This window comes from Prionailurus bengalensis, chromosome E2, assembly GCF_016509475.1.
Source record: "Prionailurus bengalensis isolate Pbe53 chromosome E2, Fcat_Pben_1.1_paternal_pri, whole genome shotgun sequence".
Taxonomy (NCBI): Eukaryota; Metazoa; Chordata; class Mammalia; order Carnivora; family Felidae; genus Prionailurus; species Prionailurus bengalensis.
Genome location: NC_057352.1, coordinates 45,321,497 through 45,339,703, shown reverse-complemented (window position 1 = coordinate 45,339,703; position 18,207 = coordinate 45,321,497). Strand labels below are relative to the sequence as shown.

The following is an 18,207-nucleotide window of genomic DNA, read 5'->3' as shown; positions in this document are numbered from 1 at the left end:
CCTTCCCCACTTGCATGCTTGCTCTCTCTCTCAAAATAAATACACTTGAAATACATAAATAGATAGATAAATGTAGCCTCTTTATTTTTGTAGCTAATTCAGATATTAAAATAGAAGGAATGAATTTTACTTAAAAACAAAAACAAAAACAAAAACACACTAGCAAACTGTCCCCAAAAGAACGGAACACTACATAGCCATTAAAATATATGCCAAAAAATATTTACTACATGGAAAATGCTGATGGTAAGTGAAAGCAAGGTTACAAAACACTTATAATGAATAAGTACTATTTTTACAACCAGTAATTCCCTTCCTTTCTTCCACTATATATATTTTCATAATTTTCTTTTTTTTTTTAATTTTTTTTTTCAACGTTTTATTTATTTTTGGGACAGAGAAAGACAGAGCATGAACAGGGGAGGGGCAGAGAGAGAGAGGGAGACACAGAATCGGAAACAGGCTCCAGGCTCTGAGCCATCAGCCCAGAGCCCGACGCAGGCCTCGAACTCACGGAGCGCGAGATCGTGACCTGGCTGAAGTCAGACGCTTAACCGACTGCGCCACCCAGGCGCCCTATATTTTCATAATTTTCAAAAGTTAAAAAACAAGTCTACTATTTTTCAAAAATTTTCTTTTCCAATTAACCTCTTATTACTCAAAATGGCTTTCAAAAGGAAACTGAAAATTAAATAGAGAAATGTCATTAGCTATTTCAATACAAATAATTACAACATAAGTCTACCCCTTATCAATATATTTGCTGCTGTTATGGTTTCAAATTTAGGATAAAACCCCTTAACAAAAGGCTTAAGAAAAAAATGTTTTAATTTAAATTATTAACACCTCATATTTTTTAGGCAATGAAAATGCATATGGCGGGGAAAAAAAAACATACTCCCAGTACATTCTTTTTTAATATAGGAAAACAAAAATAGAAAGTGAATTTAGAACAGCAACATGCTTTTCCACATCAGGATGGGTCCAGGTACCATGAAAGGTCTCTGTCAAATAGTTTTCTAATGCAAATACTAAGAATTTAGGAGAACAAATCAAATGGTTTGTAGTTTTTATTTTTAATGTTACTTTTATTAGTCCCAACAAATTAGTCCATATTATTTCCAAAAAAGCCATTATTCCACCTGGCTTTTATTTCCTTGCCTTTCATCATAGGAATTCATCATAGGGAAAAGAGCTCATTTTGACCAATTACCATTCTGCATTAATCTACGTTTTTATTTGTAATGTTTAAAACATTTTAATAAAATACTCAAAATCTTCTTTTTTTTACATTAGAAACTAAAATTTTTTTCCTGCCCACTGCAGAAGTGTAATGTATACTGAAAAAATTTTTACTAAGTACTTACGCCAATGTCATGTTGTTGCTTGGATCAAGGCCAACTTCTATAACAGTAGTGCCTTCAATGTCCACCTCTTTACAGGGAGTTGTATTTCGCCCAGTTACCCTGCAGGCCTGATAAAATCCATGTGGTTTCACTCGACCAGAGTCATTGCCCACAAACACTTGCAACACTACTGGCTCATTATGGCCCTCCAGCTGGAGTGAGATAACATAGAACATAAAGACTAATTAGCATTTCAAATAATCTAATTGTCAAATCAAACATTTAAGACCAAGTTCTACATTTATAAATAGATAACAGTAAAGAAATAATTTAAATCTTCAAGAAAACCAAAAGTAAAATATTTTCATAAAGAGGAGAATTGGCTAAGTTTTTGCAGGAAATTCTAAGTTTTAATCCTGTAATAATCACATTTTGATTAAAATGTTATATGTTTAATGATAAATTGTCATTTACAATTAATTTGTACAACCAGATGCAAATGAATACACAGTCCTTTATGTATTTATAAACTTATGGACTGCCAAAGCATGTGGGTTACTCAAAGTTTACCATCACTACTAACGGAAAATTCATTAAACTATGTTAGTGGCATCATCATCATCATCATCATCAAATGTGTACACATACTGAATTTTTACTCTTTTAAAACTATCTGAATAGAAAAGTATTTGAAGTACAGCTATATAAATAATAAGGAAATGTAACTCATTTGCATAGGTTAGATACATATCCACAACATCATGAAATTCTGGGCCAAAACATTATGGTTTGAAAAAGTGTTAGTTCAAACCAGGATCTATGGATCCTTACAGGTCTCTAACATGCTTTCATAAATTATAATTTATAATTTGTTGAAGAATGAATAAATAAAATAGCATTTGGGAACAAATCTTTCCAATGCTGATTTTTGTTCAGGTTTATAGTTAAATACTGAAGCTACTAATATAGAATGCATAAAATCACAAAATAACTTGTACAATGTACACCAAAGTACTTTAAAAGATTCATACATCTTTTGTAACCCAGTATAGCAATATCTCTGTGAAATGATATCATGAGGGAAATCAGTAGACAAAGAAGCAATCTACCTAAACCACTAGCAGTACCTAGAACAGTGTCCGGCACATAGAGGGGTGCTTATTTGTTGAATAAATGAATAGATAAACTTTTAAGGTCAATTCACTCCCTATCAGAGATAATTAATCTAATAATACTTCTGACCAGAGAGTACTTAACCAAACCATAACTTAAAGTCAGATCAATATGGGTTAAAAATACTAACCAACCTATCAAAATGTCTGGTCAAACAAATATTTATAAAAAGCATGACTTAAACTTATCATTTACCTATTTCTTCTGAGTCTGGGGGAATGAGGATGGGGTTGGTGTGACGAGTAGCAGAGGGATAGGAGTGATACTGTACGTGGGACTATTAACCAACCTTATTAATGACCATGGATAGATTTCCGGATCCTAAATTTCTACCATTATTCCATTAAAATTTAAAATGAAAAGCAAGCCAAGTAAATACTAACATTACATTTACACAAACTGTGTTTAACAAGAATTTACCACGTGACTAGTCAAAATTCCTACGTTTAATGTTTTACAAGGGGTAGGAACACTTGTTAAACATCCCCCACTCACTCCTTTTTGGTTTATCTTCAAAGAGAAATATTCTTTGTAACAAAGTTTCCCAGGGGCTGAAATTTAAGCCCCTTTTTTCTTTTAGTCTAAATTCTGAAAAGATGAAGAATCAGTTAATATCCTATTTCTCAAACTGAAGATTTGAATTATCTATCAACTAATTCTTTTCTGAAATGAATAGTCCTGATTCCTTTAGCCATCTCAAAAACCTTATTTTCCAAGTCCATACTAATTTCTACAATATTTCACTTTAAATGAATTCACTTTAAAATTTCTTCTTAAATACTAAGTTTGGGAAGAACTGAATATAGTTGCTACCAATGTCAAATATAAGGGGAACATAATTCATAAATTCCAAATATTATTGGGAACACATTCTCACTTCCCCTTTCATCTAAACTAAAAATCAAATTAAAGTAACAATACTGAGCTTATGATTCAGTCAGACTTGCTTTAATTTCCATTATATACGGTATTTCTACCATTTATTTTAGGCAGCTTTTGCCAGTTAAAATAACTAGTAAGCAAAACTGGAAAAAATTCTTTTGCTAAATAAAATAAGTACCTTTACTGTAGGAAAGCCTTGCTGTGTTCTATCCTTTACTGAGCCACGGCTACCCTCAGTCAGGTACCGAGCTCGGTGCTGGGTCTCAGGCTGTACAACTATCTTCAGCTCCTTTCCCTCACTTTTAACAGGATACTGTCCGCACAACATAGGGCTCTTCTTTACTCCACTGCCTTTTTGGTTTTCCAATGTTCTGAGAAGTCAAAGCACAACACAGAAAGAGTATCAAGAAGAAGTTTTTTGGTTTTTGGTTTTTTTTTTTTACAAAAGTCATCTAAGGTAAAGGAAGGAACAGAAAAAGCAGTGTCATTAAAAACAACTGATAATCCTAACAACAAAATAAAACACAGCCTAACGGAAGACACATTCCATAAGCAAAGTATCTTTTTAAACTTTTAAATAAAATTTAACTATACAATGCAAAAATAAAAGAAAGTAAATTGGACAGGGAAGACAACACTTATGTGTGGTAGGAGGAATGGAGGAAGAATGAATGTTAATGAACAGAAAAATAACAGGTGAGAGAATAGCGAATGTCACTATAACCTTTCACAATGCATTCAGTCAAAACGAATTTAAAAAATTACACATATATGTGAGTGTAATATAAAACTATAAGATTAACTACCATTATTTTCTAATCAGACTTGCAATACAAAAGAAAAGGGGGGTAGCCCAAAGAAATGAAGACCTTAAAAAACAATCTAAAGTACATGTAGCATACATTTTTGGGGGATATCTTTTTCAGTACAATTTTTCTGAAAAAATTATAATAAAAAATCAGTGATCCAATTTTTATTGGGAAATCAAATTTACTCTAACCAATCTTTTCTAGAAGTACAATTTTTCACGATGTTTTTAGTTATGATTAAATAATTAAAGCCCTTAGCATATAAAATCTTTATAATCTGGCCTTTACAGATAGGCAATCTATTTTTTAAAATTGTATTTCTAATATTTATTTGTTTATCATTCATTTGCTACGTGGAATGTATGTTCAAAGAAAAATATTTCAACCGGTGGTTAGGACTTTAGGTCAACACCTTTCATTTGAAGCACTGCAAATATGTGATAAAATAAATATAAAACAATACTATTAGTTTTAAAACAGATTTAAAATTACCCATGTACATTTTAAAATAGAGTCAGGGCCTATACTGCTTTCTGTATGCCTCACATTGAAAATACAGGAGCTAAGAAATGACTATGGACAAAATCTCCAAAAGCAAACAGATCCCAGGAGGAATGTTATGATTTCAAACAAAGAAGAGCAACAGTGGCTAAGAAGCCTTAAACCTGCCCCTAATGTTTAACCCTCCAGCTCTAAGTTGTTGCCTCTATTATCAACAACAAAAAGAAGAAATGCTGTACTCTCAATGAAACCAGGCACTGGGATGAACCTCATAGTGAGGAAAGGGACAGAAGGATGGAGAAGAGAAGAAATGCGAAGTAAGACTGACTAGGTAAGTGGGAGAGTTCTGAGGGCTAGTACTGTGCTCCATCGTTTTCACATTCCCTGAACCTTGCACAATTCCTGAAGCTGCAGGTGCTGAAAAAATAGTTGTTGTTGCAAATAGGAAAAAGAAAGGGACAAAGGAAAGAAAGCAGAATAAAAAGAGTTCCTATAATATCAAGATGAAGAAGACTGGATCCTCGGATTCCTGGCCAAGGAATGCCATTCATGTAAGTTTCACATACTTAAGTCAAAGATTACCCATGTAAGTCATTTAAAAGGCCCTGAAAGAATACATTCTATGAATCAAAGTACTGAGTTGAAACTGGAACAATGGACAACAAATCCTATTTTTCTGTTCATCGTTCTAGGTAGAAATTCAAACATGTGCTCTCAATACAATGTGCAGTCCCTTACATATGAAACTCTACAATTGTATCATTTTATATTTATTTTTAAATTCAAAGCAAAAATATTCACTTACTGAAACTATGTAAAAACACCCCCTAAATATTCAATGAAAAGGACCAAAAGAAAATACAGTAAAATACTAATAGGAGTTGTATCGAGTGACTAAATTATAGGTTATTTATTTTCTTCTATTTTTCTGCATGTTTGTAATTAATATCTATTAATTTTATAATAGAAAAGGGAAAACTTTAGCTCGAATTATAAGGAAAATTTAGCATACCAATGAATTTGGCAAGATACAGTTTTTATATTCACTTAAGCTAGCCAAGCTAGTATTGATGAGGATAAATAGATAAAAACAAGTTTTATTATTTTAGTAAAACAAAATATTTCATTTGGGATGAAGACTAATGAGTGAGCTGACACAGTATACACATTATGGCTTAAAGAATAGTCCATGTAACTAAACAATTTCTGAAATGATACTTTTAAAAGCCCTTAAAACTACTTTTATTCTCTAAGGCTTAAATGTACAGATGGAATACATATATATTTAGATCTTCAGACATGTACAACAATGAAAATGTCAACTAATTCTTAGAAAAGAAGTCAGTGAACTTAGTAATTTTTAAGGCACGATGGTTTACAGTTAATTGTATGGGATTTTACTTCTAAATGGCATCCAAAAAGCTAAGTCCTTTGTCTTATTATATTCTATTCAGAAGTCTTAAAATGGCATTCCAATTCCTATGTGCTATGTATCCTTCTAGTTGTCTGTCACACAAAAAAATAATTTATACTACAAAATGCCTAAAAGGAGTTTCACATTACATTATACCTTAATTTTCAGGACTATCTAGAAAAAACATAAGCCTACTGATGCTCAGAACATTTAGTTGAAGAATTTAAGAACGTGGCTAAGTAATGTTTAAATACTGACTAATTCTTTTTTAAGTGATTTTGTTTTTTAATAAACTCTTTTATATAATACCTTAATTATACAAAAATGCTATTTCCCTCTTGAAGATCAATAAACTGCTGTTTATAACATATTTCAGAGTACATTTCCTACAATTCAGTATTATATAAATTGTAAATTTATGGCACATTATGATATCTAAGGCTACATATACCTTATCCCTCAAAAGACTTCTGAATTTCTTTCATGTTTCTAATGCCTTTCTTATTGAAGAGTACAGGACTTTTAGCTTGAGATCCTCTTAATAACTGCTTTCAAAAGCCTATGTTTCAATATATTTACATATTGCTTTATCCTTTCCTTGATATAGTTCTTATCTATTCAAAATTTAAACTTCTTCCACCACTTCTACTTGCCAGTGTCAAATATTTTTCCATTACCTAAGAAGCTGGACATTTCTTCTGCTGCTTGATGAGTTTCTGTTCCATGAATTATTTCATGAGAGATTTTGTCTCAACAAATGTTATTATACTTCCCCTGGGTAACCTCAAATCATTTCTAAGATATATCTATCATACAAAAGCAGAAGCAGAAAAGATGTAGGTCAAGATCTCTCTTAACAGGAACTGCAAATGACATGTGTTGACTAACCCTATGTCAAAATTCTATTTGTTCTTCATTTGGACCTTTAATGTTTATTTCAGTATAACAATGAAAATCTCTCTTTTGGAACTTAAAAAAACAAAAAAACAAAAAAACCTTTTGCATTGAAACCCAAATAAACGCATGCTCGTATTTAATGACGGATATACATGAGCCTTTTAAATCTGGCTACTACATTTCAGAGCATTATTCTATAGCTACTAGTTCTACAAGTATGTTTTGAAATTAGCTCTGCTAATGGTAACATTTTAGGAAAAGGTTAGTCTTGTTTTCTTTTAGATAATTTTTTAATCTGGACTTCCTAAAAAGAAAAAACATTTAAATGTTTATTTTTATTTAACTACATCACTCCAAAGGGGTTTTAAGTGAGAGTAGAGAAGAAAATAATATAAAATAATTATGCTTAAATGGTAGATATTGCTTAAAAATGTACTGAGAGAACATTTAAGAACAAGTTAAATATACATTAAGAATACTCTTTATAATAGTCAACCAGATTACTAACTTAAAAGATAAGAATGATGTCATCAAGTAGTAAACCAACCAAAAGCTTCTGCATCACTCTTTGTGACAACCTGAAATTGTACGAGATTCTGGGTCAACTAAAGGACCATAATCTGCCTCCCCAAAAAGTAATCTCTTAAAATTCACTGAATTAAATTTGGTCAAAATTATATTGAATGCAATAGGAAAATGTAACTAAAAGTCTAGCAATTAAATATAATAAAAGTACTAAAAGAATTTTAAAAAGTTAAAAATAACTCATAGTATTCTATACTATAGCAATAAATATTCTATAATATAGCCATGGAAATATATTTATTTACAAATATATTTATAGTGGGTGCTGTAGACTGGCAGAGATGAATGAGAACTCAAATATGTACCATGATCCTGTTCTATCATGCTTTCAATACATAAACCCAGAATCACAGGGGAAAAAAATTAGTGATCTATTTACTTTTTTTAAAGGTCAGGAGAATGTATTAAAGAAAAAGCTTAAAATAAATACAAGAATCAATGCAGCTTTTTCTTGTTTTCATCAGATAAAAGAGAAAGTCAAACCCTTACAGACATGGAAATGGGTTGAACCATATGGGGAGACAACGTGAAAGAACACAAACTAGCCCTTTTTGAATGTTTTGAAGTTGTTTAACTACAGCCATTACACTGCTAGTTATTTGTCTGAGTAAAAATATTTTTAAATCCTTTTAAAATATGAATCCATTTGAAATTTAAAAATTACGTCAAAACAGATTATTTTCTACTACTTAATCATACTCATAAGATACCTATTGCTAAAATCTATTAATATGTTTTTCTCTAGCGAAACTTGGTCATTTTAAGTTCGAATTTTCATGTATTTCAATGATAAAATCAGTATTTGCTTTTATATTCAAACTTAAGCTGAGCAATTACAAAAAGTGGGGAATGATTTATTTTTCTTGCTTGTTTTGCACAATGGTGATAAAACTTTAAAAAATGTGAATACCAACCCATTTCCTGCTTTTGAGTTGCCTTTGTTGTCCGTGGTAAGCTGAGAAAGCACATAGTGAGGTGCTTTGGCACTGTCGGCATCAAATATATCCATATTAGATTCTTCACAATCTCGTCGTTTGACCCCCGGCCTCTGCTTTGGATTTCGTTTTCGTGATTTACGAGGTACCTCAGTGTTATCATTGTAGGAACTGGTGCTCATGTTACTGAAGTTGGAGGGGGAATCCTCCATCCACATACTGCAGCTCTGCTCTGATTCCAATCCACACCCCTCATCCTGGCAGGACATCCGACTGTTATCCAGCAAGTCCTCAGGTGGTGGTGAGATGTACAAGACTGTGTGCCTCTTCGGTGTTGATGGATGCTGCTGAACTGTGTTACTGGTTAACTGCTTTTCACTTACCCCTCTGTTACTTACCCCCAAGGCTGAGGAGCAGCTCTCCACTTGCATAGCCTTGCTGTCGGTGACTGAGGTAGAATAAATGGTAGGGCTGGAAGAGGTGGTAAAGGAGCTGCAAGCACCGCCCATGGAGGAAGAGGAGGGAGCTGAAGAAGCATCTGCGGTGTACAATTTAAGAGTAAATACACTATACATGTTTTCACCTATGCTGGCTAGCAGTCCCATTGAAAATGTGATTTGTGAACTGATTGTTTTTCCCCAAAATGAATAGTTGGAATTTGGTTAAGTTTTAGAATATAAATGCTTCAAGCAATACAAAGCCTAAAAAATGCAATTTTAAAAAATGCCCAAATAGCAGTATTTTACTTGTGTTAGAATTGATAGATTTTAAAAAATCTAATTTAATGTTTAAAGCTGTAAAGCAAGAATAAAGCTTTTATTGCCTCAGCTGGATATTCTGTTGAATTTTAATCATTTAAAATAATAAAGAAAACCCCAATATGAAATATAAGCTTGTGGTCCACATTCAATGCCAATTAAATAATTTATTATAGAATTTGAAAAGTGGGACTGTGCTTAGCCACAAAATATTAAAATAAGTTTCTAACCTATGAAGCAGAGAACTACAGGTCATTTTTAATGCAGACACTCCCTGCTTCAGAGGCAAATCCTGGAATAAAAATATGAGAAAATAAATGAGAAAAGAGCTGCTGATTATTCCAGATATCAATTATAAAATGAGAAATAAATAGAAAAAATATATAATCAACTGAATTGGAGGCAAAATGGAACTGGTACCATCACTATGATAATTGTAAAATCTAGAATTAAAGTGAGAAAAGTTTGATTTGGAATATGCTGGGCTGTGGAAAATAAGGAAGTTAACCACTGAGGGTATCCAGAAGTTAGAAATGGCAGTTCAAAACCATGATCTCTAAAATAAATAAATCCATCCTTTATGGCAGAATGAAAAGCAGAGTAAGGACTGATTACTGGATGGATATTTCTTACAACATCCTTAATTACACACTCAGCAATTGGTTACCACTATCCAATACCCCTCTCTTTAAAGGGCCTGCTTGATTTTAACCATTTAGGGAATTTCTTAATATGAGTAACAGTAACTTTTATTGACCGAAGTCTAACAAAAAAGAGGTTTAAACAAAAATAATTCTAGTCCTGGGGAAGGTTTTTTGTAAAAGCCATTTATTTATTACGTCTAGCAAAAAAGATTTAAATAGACCTTTTCAAAATGGGTGGCAACTGGCAGAACAGCTTGTTGAAAAATAATACTACTTTAACCCTTAACAGCACAGCCTCAGAGGCATACTAATAACGTTAAGGTTGGACGTTTTTAGTTCTAAAATTTTAGAAATACCGTTTGATCTTGTATAAGATATAGAAAGGTTGATAATCATACACACACAAAACTACATAATAACATTTAATTTAATTTAATTTAATACGGAGAACTAAAATATATGTTTAAAGCTAAAATTAGTTTTTATCTATAGCCAAGTATGCCACTGTGCTAAAGTGGTAGGATAAAACTTAAAACTGTGATGGGCAGTTATTGGAATTGCAACATTCTTATTAATTACAATGTACAGAGTGAAATGTTAAGAATGCCAATGTTCAGATAATCAAAAGCCAAGTGCCAAAGATCATTCTTAAAAACATGTACCAGAACACTTAAATTATTTGAAATCGCTAAATTCACCCATAATTTTTCACTGCTGTCAAAGCTGAAGAGCACAGTAATTAATATTAGCCATTAATGATGTAATCTACATAATGCCACATGGTAATATTTTTCCCAACTACCATAAGTCAAAGAACCTAGAGCAATAAGATGATACCAGTTCCATTTTCCAGTTTGTATCCTTGTCAAATGCAGTAGCTGAAATTGGAAAATTCAGTCACTTTAAACTGCATTCCAATTTAAAGAAAATTTATCAATTTTGTATCATGCATTAATGCAATGTTTTCTTAGTAAATAAATACTTTAAAAGATTTGTAAAAACTACAAAATCTAGATGCTAATGTCAGTGATAGTTTAGGAGCTGATTTGTAGCCACTTTGGGTTTAAATTAACAAGTTTTTTTTCTTGTTTTTTTTGAAAAATACTATAAAAATCATTAAAAAATAGAAAAGGTATTATGTATAACATTCCTCCATCTGTTCCAACTATTGGCAAAATTGAAACTAAATGTGTGTGTGTGTATAAGCCTCTGTTCTTCATCTTCAGAGAAATAAAAGTAGGCAGCATGCAGTATTTGCAGTGGAACACACAAAACATGCAGCATGAATGCTGTGAACGTGTATTTCTACGAAGCTTCCCCCCACCGCCCGCCACCACCCCTCTTTGAATCTAAGTATCATGCACATGAGAATGCAGAATATGAACATCTCAGGGATCCCTGTCCATGACAGATGGAAAGTACCGGTGAAAAGCAATCATGAACTCAAAAGCAAGTCATATGATATTTATGAATTTAATATGCAAGACATTACCTAGCATTGCTCTACAGGTATATATGATTTTATCTTGCAAATCTTATCAAAACAGTCATGGTTATAAAACCCAATTGATATAATCATACATAAACGTCTGTTCTGGGACAGGTATGCCAAACTGTGATCTCATACCCTACATAAAGTAAAATATTCTATACATTTTCCTTGGGCACCTAACATATAATTTTTATGTTTTACCTGCAGTTTCCTGGACATACTTATTAAATAAAAAAGTTCATTAGCACAGAACTATGAAACTGAAAACATAAACTCTGTCACAAGACAGCAGTAAGCATTCTCTAATTTAAAAATAGTATTACTTTTTAAAGCTATCTCAGTTTGAGTCTAAATTACAAAGATTCTACTCATTTTAAGACTCTAACAAGTAAGACAATTTTTTTAAACTATAAAACTCTTTATAACAATATCAGTGTTAATTTGATGATCATGATAATGGTGTATAAAATCTTCACATAAAGATGTTACATTCTGGTTAGCAAGGGATCACCTAAGTGTAATAATGTTGCCAAATGAAGGGGTGAAGTGGAGAAATATGGGCCTCAATATGGGCCTCTTGAGAACATAGACATCTTTCTTAGACCCTCCCAATAATCTAACATAGTGTTTTGCATGTAGTAAAAATTCAACTTTTTTTTTCTTTGAGTAGGCTCCACATCCAGCGTGGAGCCCAAAATTCGGCTTGAACTCATGACCCTCAGATCAAGACCTGTAAAAATTCAACTTTTTTATTAAATTAATTGGAAGCCAATATTTGATACATATGTTGAATTATACTAAAATTATATTGGCCAACAAATGTACCAATGTGCCCATGATAAACACATCAGGTTTTAAAAAAAAAGGATGTACTACTCAAAGTGTTTATATTATTACTATAAAGGCATTACCTGATACCAGGGAAGGGTTTAGAAGTAACTTAAGAGTTTAGAGGTAACTATTCGCTATTTCTACAGAGAGTGTGCTAATAACTATCTTTTTTTTTTTTTTTTTTAAGATTTTACTTTTAAGTAATCTCTACCTCCAATGTGGGGCTCGAACTCATAACCCCGAGATCAAGAGTTGCATGCTCCACCAACTGAGACAGCCACGTGTGCCCCAGTGCTAATAACTCTTTCGTGAAACTATATATAAGCCCTATTATCTACTTGTGTATCAATCCATAAACTGACTAAGAATAAAAAATCCTTAATATTATCTATTAAAAATGCATAAGTGATATTAAAAACACTTTAGATTTCTAAACACAAATTTCTCGTTTCCAAGCAGTCCCAGAAAAGCACTAAAAAACATTCCTGGGAATACTGTAAATGTACTTAAAATATCTACAAAGACTTTTCAGTTACTAAATCATTAAATGTCAAGAAACAGCTTAATTGACATTCTGTAGAACTAAAATGCTAATGTAATCCTGTCTCATCTATATATTCTTTTTTAAGTTGTTATAAACAAAATATGCTAATTACCTCTCCCTTCTTTTTTGGTTTTGAGTCTCCATTTTTATCTGTTAGGAATGTACAATGTTTCATTGCTACATATTAAAAATAAAAAATTCCAACATAAAAAATTTTATTAACTGGTTTTATTTTCTCACTAAGCAGAATAGTCATAATGTATTTCTATTGTACGCCTTTATAATTTTATTTGTTCTTTAAATCCCTTACCAATCCTTCGTAAAGTTGTAAGTTTTTAAATTTTTTTCTTAAACTTATTCTCTTACCTAAGTAACACATGAATAAATTTTTATTATTCGTTTTTTTTCTTTTATGAAAAAATTATCTTTGAATCTAGGGGAATTTTATTTTTCTATAACATTTTATGTGACTAGAGAGCATGGTAAACCAAAGGGAAAGCCCACTTCTATATTTACTAAAAGGCATTTACAATCTCAGAACAATAGATTAATTCTAAAATGTGTAAGTGAAGTTATCACATACATAGTGTTCTATGTCTACATCTAACAATTCTATTATTAGCATGAGCCAATTACCAGACCAAATGCCAGTAATGATGGTGAACTGAAATTATATATTCTTATATGCTTTTAAGAACCAATGGAATCATTAAGGTTCACTATGAGTATTCAAAGTAGCTGGGATAAAAAGAGTGGCAGATAATGCCTTCCCAGATACCCTAGAATTTATAAGTATTATTAGTTTGATGAGAAAGATGAAAATGGGACTTTTAAATGCTACCACATATAGAAACTCGTGTAGATTTTATATATTCCTTGCTTAAACTAAGTTTTGAAATTAAGAACTATTAGTTCTAGATTTGTGAACTAGAAATTATTTTAATTACTGTATCATTTTAGTGCTTAAAATACCATAAAAAAAGACATGACACTTTATATGGAACTAACTACACTTTTATAGAAAGCTTTGAAATTGGAAACATTCTTTAAAGTCCCTAAAAGAAACAAATACCCTTCACTAATTTAAAAGATGTGACAGAAATGACATTTAACTGAGCTTCCAAGATGAAAATGTGATCCTTAGCATTTAAATATGCACATATATTTTATAACTTTCCAACATCCAGGCAAAATTAGTTGAGCTGCCTAAAAATGTCATAAAAACAAAAGCCATAAAATTTTGCAAGTGTGCTTAAGTGAACCAATAGTGGAACGGAGAAGGAGTAAACCACTGACTGTTCAGAAAATAATCTTAAAAAACAATCCAGATATTTCTGGTCTAAAACACTTATTGTTCAACCTTAGTTATCCTTTTTAAGTATTTCATTTTTCTTTCTGGTAACAAAGACTTCAAATCTAAACATCTTGCCTGATAAAAGTCACCAGATACAACGGCAAAATTTCAGATCAAAGAAGAAAGATATCAAGAGAAAAAATTATAAGGCCAAGATTCATGTTGCTAAGGGATTGAAAAATCTAGAACACACAAAGTGGCTGCAAACCTGCTTTGTCAACACCTTACATGCCAACCTTCGTTTTCTACTTTTCTTCTTCTTCTTCTTATAGTATTAATGTAAAGTTTAAAACTTTACAAAGAGTTTTTAGTTTCAATCAGTATCAATCCACTATTTAGAAACAAAAAAAGAAAGGAAGGAAGGAAGAAAGAAAGAAAGAAAAAAAGACTTATGAAGAAGTCTGAAAACGAGACCGACCTATACCCTGGGTGAGATTGGATGGGTTAAGTGTCTCTGGCACTATTTGTCTTCACTATTGACAGACACTGTCACACAACCCACCACACGATGCCTGTCTCTGAATGGCGAAGCTAGAATGCAAGTTAAGTGTATTAATAGAAAAAACAACTAGCATCCCAGCATATAAAATAAGCAATCCAGATTACTTTACCAAAAGCAAAAGCAAAAAACAAAAATTGTAGGGTTGATCATTTAATTTACATGTTTAACAATTTCAATTTCCCATTTGTACTTTTCCCACCCAACATAAGTTTACATGCCACAATAAGCAATGTTTTAAAACAAACTTAAAAAAAATTAAATTATCAACATCCAAATAAATGCCATGTGGAAAAATTTCTTATCCAAAATTTTTGTTAACTCATATTCACCAATTTGTTCTCCTGTTTACTAATGCAATCTAATCCATAAGCCAGAATGCTCTCTTTCTCAGATGTTTTTAGGCTGTGCCTTTACCCAAATTCTCTTATAGAGTAGAAGAGAATATGCTCTGACCAACACACTCAAGCAGAAAGACATAATCTGTATTTTAGCAGAAAAAGAATCTTTTCATTTCTCAGGCCAACTTTCACATACTTCTTTATACCCCTAAAAAAAAAGTTACCAATTTTCACTTTTAAACTACATAAATTTTTGATCCTAGAGGCTCTATTTTAAAAAATAATTAGCACTGTTGCTGAAGCTGAAATGTTTGTTACTGATTTATTGGAAACCATCTTTTTCTTCCCCAGGCCAAGAAATTGCCAGTCAGTGTTCTAATACTACACAATAATTTTTCTATTTTTAATCTAAATTCTCCTAAAATAATTATTTTTACCTTGACAGAGTGACATTAATATATTCACAAAATATTTATTAAAGAATGTTTCCTGAAAAATAAAATGTTTAGAAAAATTATAAGTGTCCTGACATTTATAGCAATATTTTAAATATATCTAAGCATGGTGTAAGACATGTACTAGGTATATATTATGCAATTTGGTGGAGGTTTTTTTGTTTTTATTAAAAAAATTTTTTTAAGTTTATTTATTTATTTTGAGAAGAGAGAGAGAAAGTAAGCAGTGGAGGGGCAGAGGTGGGGGGGGGGGGTGGAGAGAGAGAGAGAGAGAGAGAGAGAGAGAGAGAGAGAGAGAGAACGAACCCCAAGCAGACTCCTCGCTGTCAGTGCAGAGCCCAACCTGGGGCTTGAACTCACGAACCATAAGATCACAACCTGAACTGAAACCAAGAGTTGGACGTGTCACTGAGTCACCAGGCGCCCCTGCAATTTTTTTTAAATCATTTCCTATTGGAAAAGAAAGATGCTTTCTATGATCCAGTGATTTCAGTACTATTGGGCAGCATCACTGGTCAATACTGGATGAAGAGACTAAAGCCCAGAACAAATCCTTTACCTCAAGTAGATTAAACACAAAAGGGAGTAGCTGATAACTATATTTATCACAATGTCAAAAACTCCAAAAAGTACAGGGGGGAAAAAAAAAAAGACAATCATTTTACTACTTGAAAGGGAATGTTAAGACAAAAACAGAGATTATCACTATATTAATTTAGATAAGAATTAAAAAGAACAAGTCTGAAGGATGCTATTTGAAGGTCACCTCAATGCTTCATCATATAATACACTTTATTTAGATTAAATAATAAAGGTACTCCTGCCAACTCTAGTCCAATGTCTTCACATTTCTTTGTTTTAGACTAGGAGACCAAAAAGGGGAAAGAAAATAGTATTTGTATCATTAAAATCTTGTAATATAATTAATCAGATTTTACATCTGGGTCTGTATTAGAGTAGATACTGGGTTCAACTGCAGACAAAACAAAGTGTCTAAGCAAAAAATAGAAGGTAAGTCATACATTGCCCTACCAGCAGTTTTGATACCCAATCATGCAAATGTATCACTTCACTTAAAAAAAAAAAAAAAAGGAAGAGAATTCGAGGAAGAACTCTTAAATAGTCACCTTTCAGAACATCCCTTTGGGAAATGTCTGTTCTCCCTATGACTCATCATATTCTATCAATGTCTGTTTTATAGACAAGGGCTCCTATTGAGAGAGTGTCAACATGAAAGAATAAGTCAGAATGTAAATACCATGCCCCAAAAGTGGCTCTATCTTGGCTGACAGGCAAAAATTCAAAATAAGGTAAAACACAGACTGGATGAGAATGGAAAGAAAAAAGCAAAATAAGTTTAAAAACCTTATTTCTATAAAAATAAGATCTATTTTTTAAAACCTTATTAACAAGTGAACACATGAACAAATGAACACATGATACACATTATACAAATGAACAAATGAACACATGATACACATGTGGGAGAAAAGTCAATGTTTACTGAATGATCACTAATTGTTAGGTAATGTTAAGCATTTTACATATTTATACTCCTAATAACCTTAAGAAAAAGTTGGTATCAATGTCTATTCACAGGGGCAATATTACAAATTTATTTAACTTGCACAAAATTCTGTCTATATGATAGAAATGATAGTAATGAGATTCAAATTAAATCCTTAAGATTCCAAAATCCATATTATAATACGTGTGTGTGTGCATGTGTGTGTGAGTGATATCTAGAATATGCCTGTATAGTCCTGGCACTTTGAGGTGCTTTCTCATTTATTTTCTGATTAAATTTAATTGACAGTAACACCTTTTCATGAAGGAATGACATGGGGGAATGAGTTTTACCTCAGTGGGCTAAATAAATACTACTGATGGACATCTACTTGCATTTATGAATGAAAGATAAGGTACCCTCACTTATGCCAAAAATAAGTTCACCAAGCATCCTATATAGCTCATACCTTTATTACCTTTCTAAATGTTTATTTATTTATTTTGACAGAGAGAAGAGCACATGCATGAGAGAGAGCTGGGCAGGGGCAGAGAGAGGGAGACAGAGAATCCCAAGCAGGCTTCAGGCAATCAGCACAGAGCCAGTGCGGGGCTTGAACTCACGAACCATGAGATCATGACCCGAGCTGAAATCGAGTCGAAAACTTAACCAACTGAGCCACCCAGGTGCCCCACCTTTATTACTTTTTAAAAACATAGTTGATTGGACATTTTGACTTACTTTTTTTAAACTTTTAAAAAAATAATTTCTACCTTTTTAAAATTTATTTATTTTGAGAGAGAGAGAGAGAGAGAGAATGTGTAAGTGGGGGAGAGGCAGAGAGAGAGGAAGAGATAAAGAATCCCAAACATGTTCCATACTGTCAGTGTGGAGCCCAATGCGGGGCTCAAACCTGTGAACTGTGAGATCATGATGTGAGCTGAAACCAAGAATCAGACGCTGAACTGCAGAGCCACCCAGGCACCTCATTTTGACTTATTTTAATCAACTGCTACATGGTGTTTTTTAAAATATCAACTATTTAAAATTAATACTTATGTTTCCTTTGCTCACATTTTAATAAATGCTAACATTTTACTACATATGATTTTATGTTTAAGAGAAGAAAAGTAACAGAAACAGATGAAATCTCTTGTTGTATCCTACCCTAATCCCTTCTCCTCACTCCTGCCCCAGCTGGAGTACTATTTATATAACTTTATTCGTATATTTACACAAC

At 32.2% G+C, this 18,207-nt stretch overlaps 1 protein-coding gene across 11 annotated transcripts in view; it reads right to left on the bottom strand.

Moving 5' to 3' along the window:
• Positions 1 to 18,207, bottom strand: part of NFAT5 (nuclear factor of activated T cells 5) — a 118,229-nt gene that overhangs the window by 49,109 nt on the left and 50,913 nt on the right. For 5 of the 11 annotated variants that reach the window (XM_043599539.1, XM_043599536.1, XM_043599538.1 and 2 more), the window contains 3 exons: positions 8,522 to 9,080; positions 3,580 to 3,772; positions 1,368 to 1,558 (listed from right to left, as the gene is read on the bottom strand). In XM_043599539.1, coding sequence (XP_043455474.1) covers positions 1,368 to 1,558; positions 3,580 to 3,772; positions 8,522 to 9,080 — 943 coding nt within the window. Of the gene's footprint in view, positions 1 to 1,367; positions 1,559 to 3,579; positions 3,773 to 8,521; positions 9,081 to 9,530; positions 9,593 to 14,583; positions 14,697 to 18,207 lie in introns of all 11 variants that reach the window. The other 6 variants (XM_043599544.1, XM_043599547.1, XM_043599543.1 and 3 more) reach the window with 5 other exon arrangements.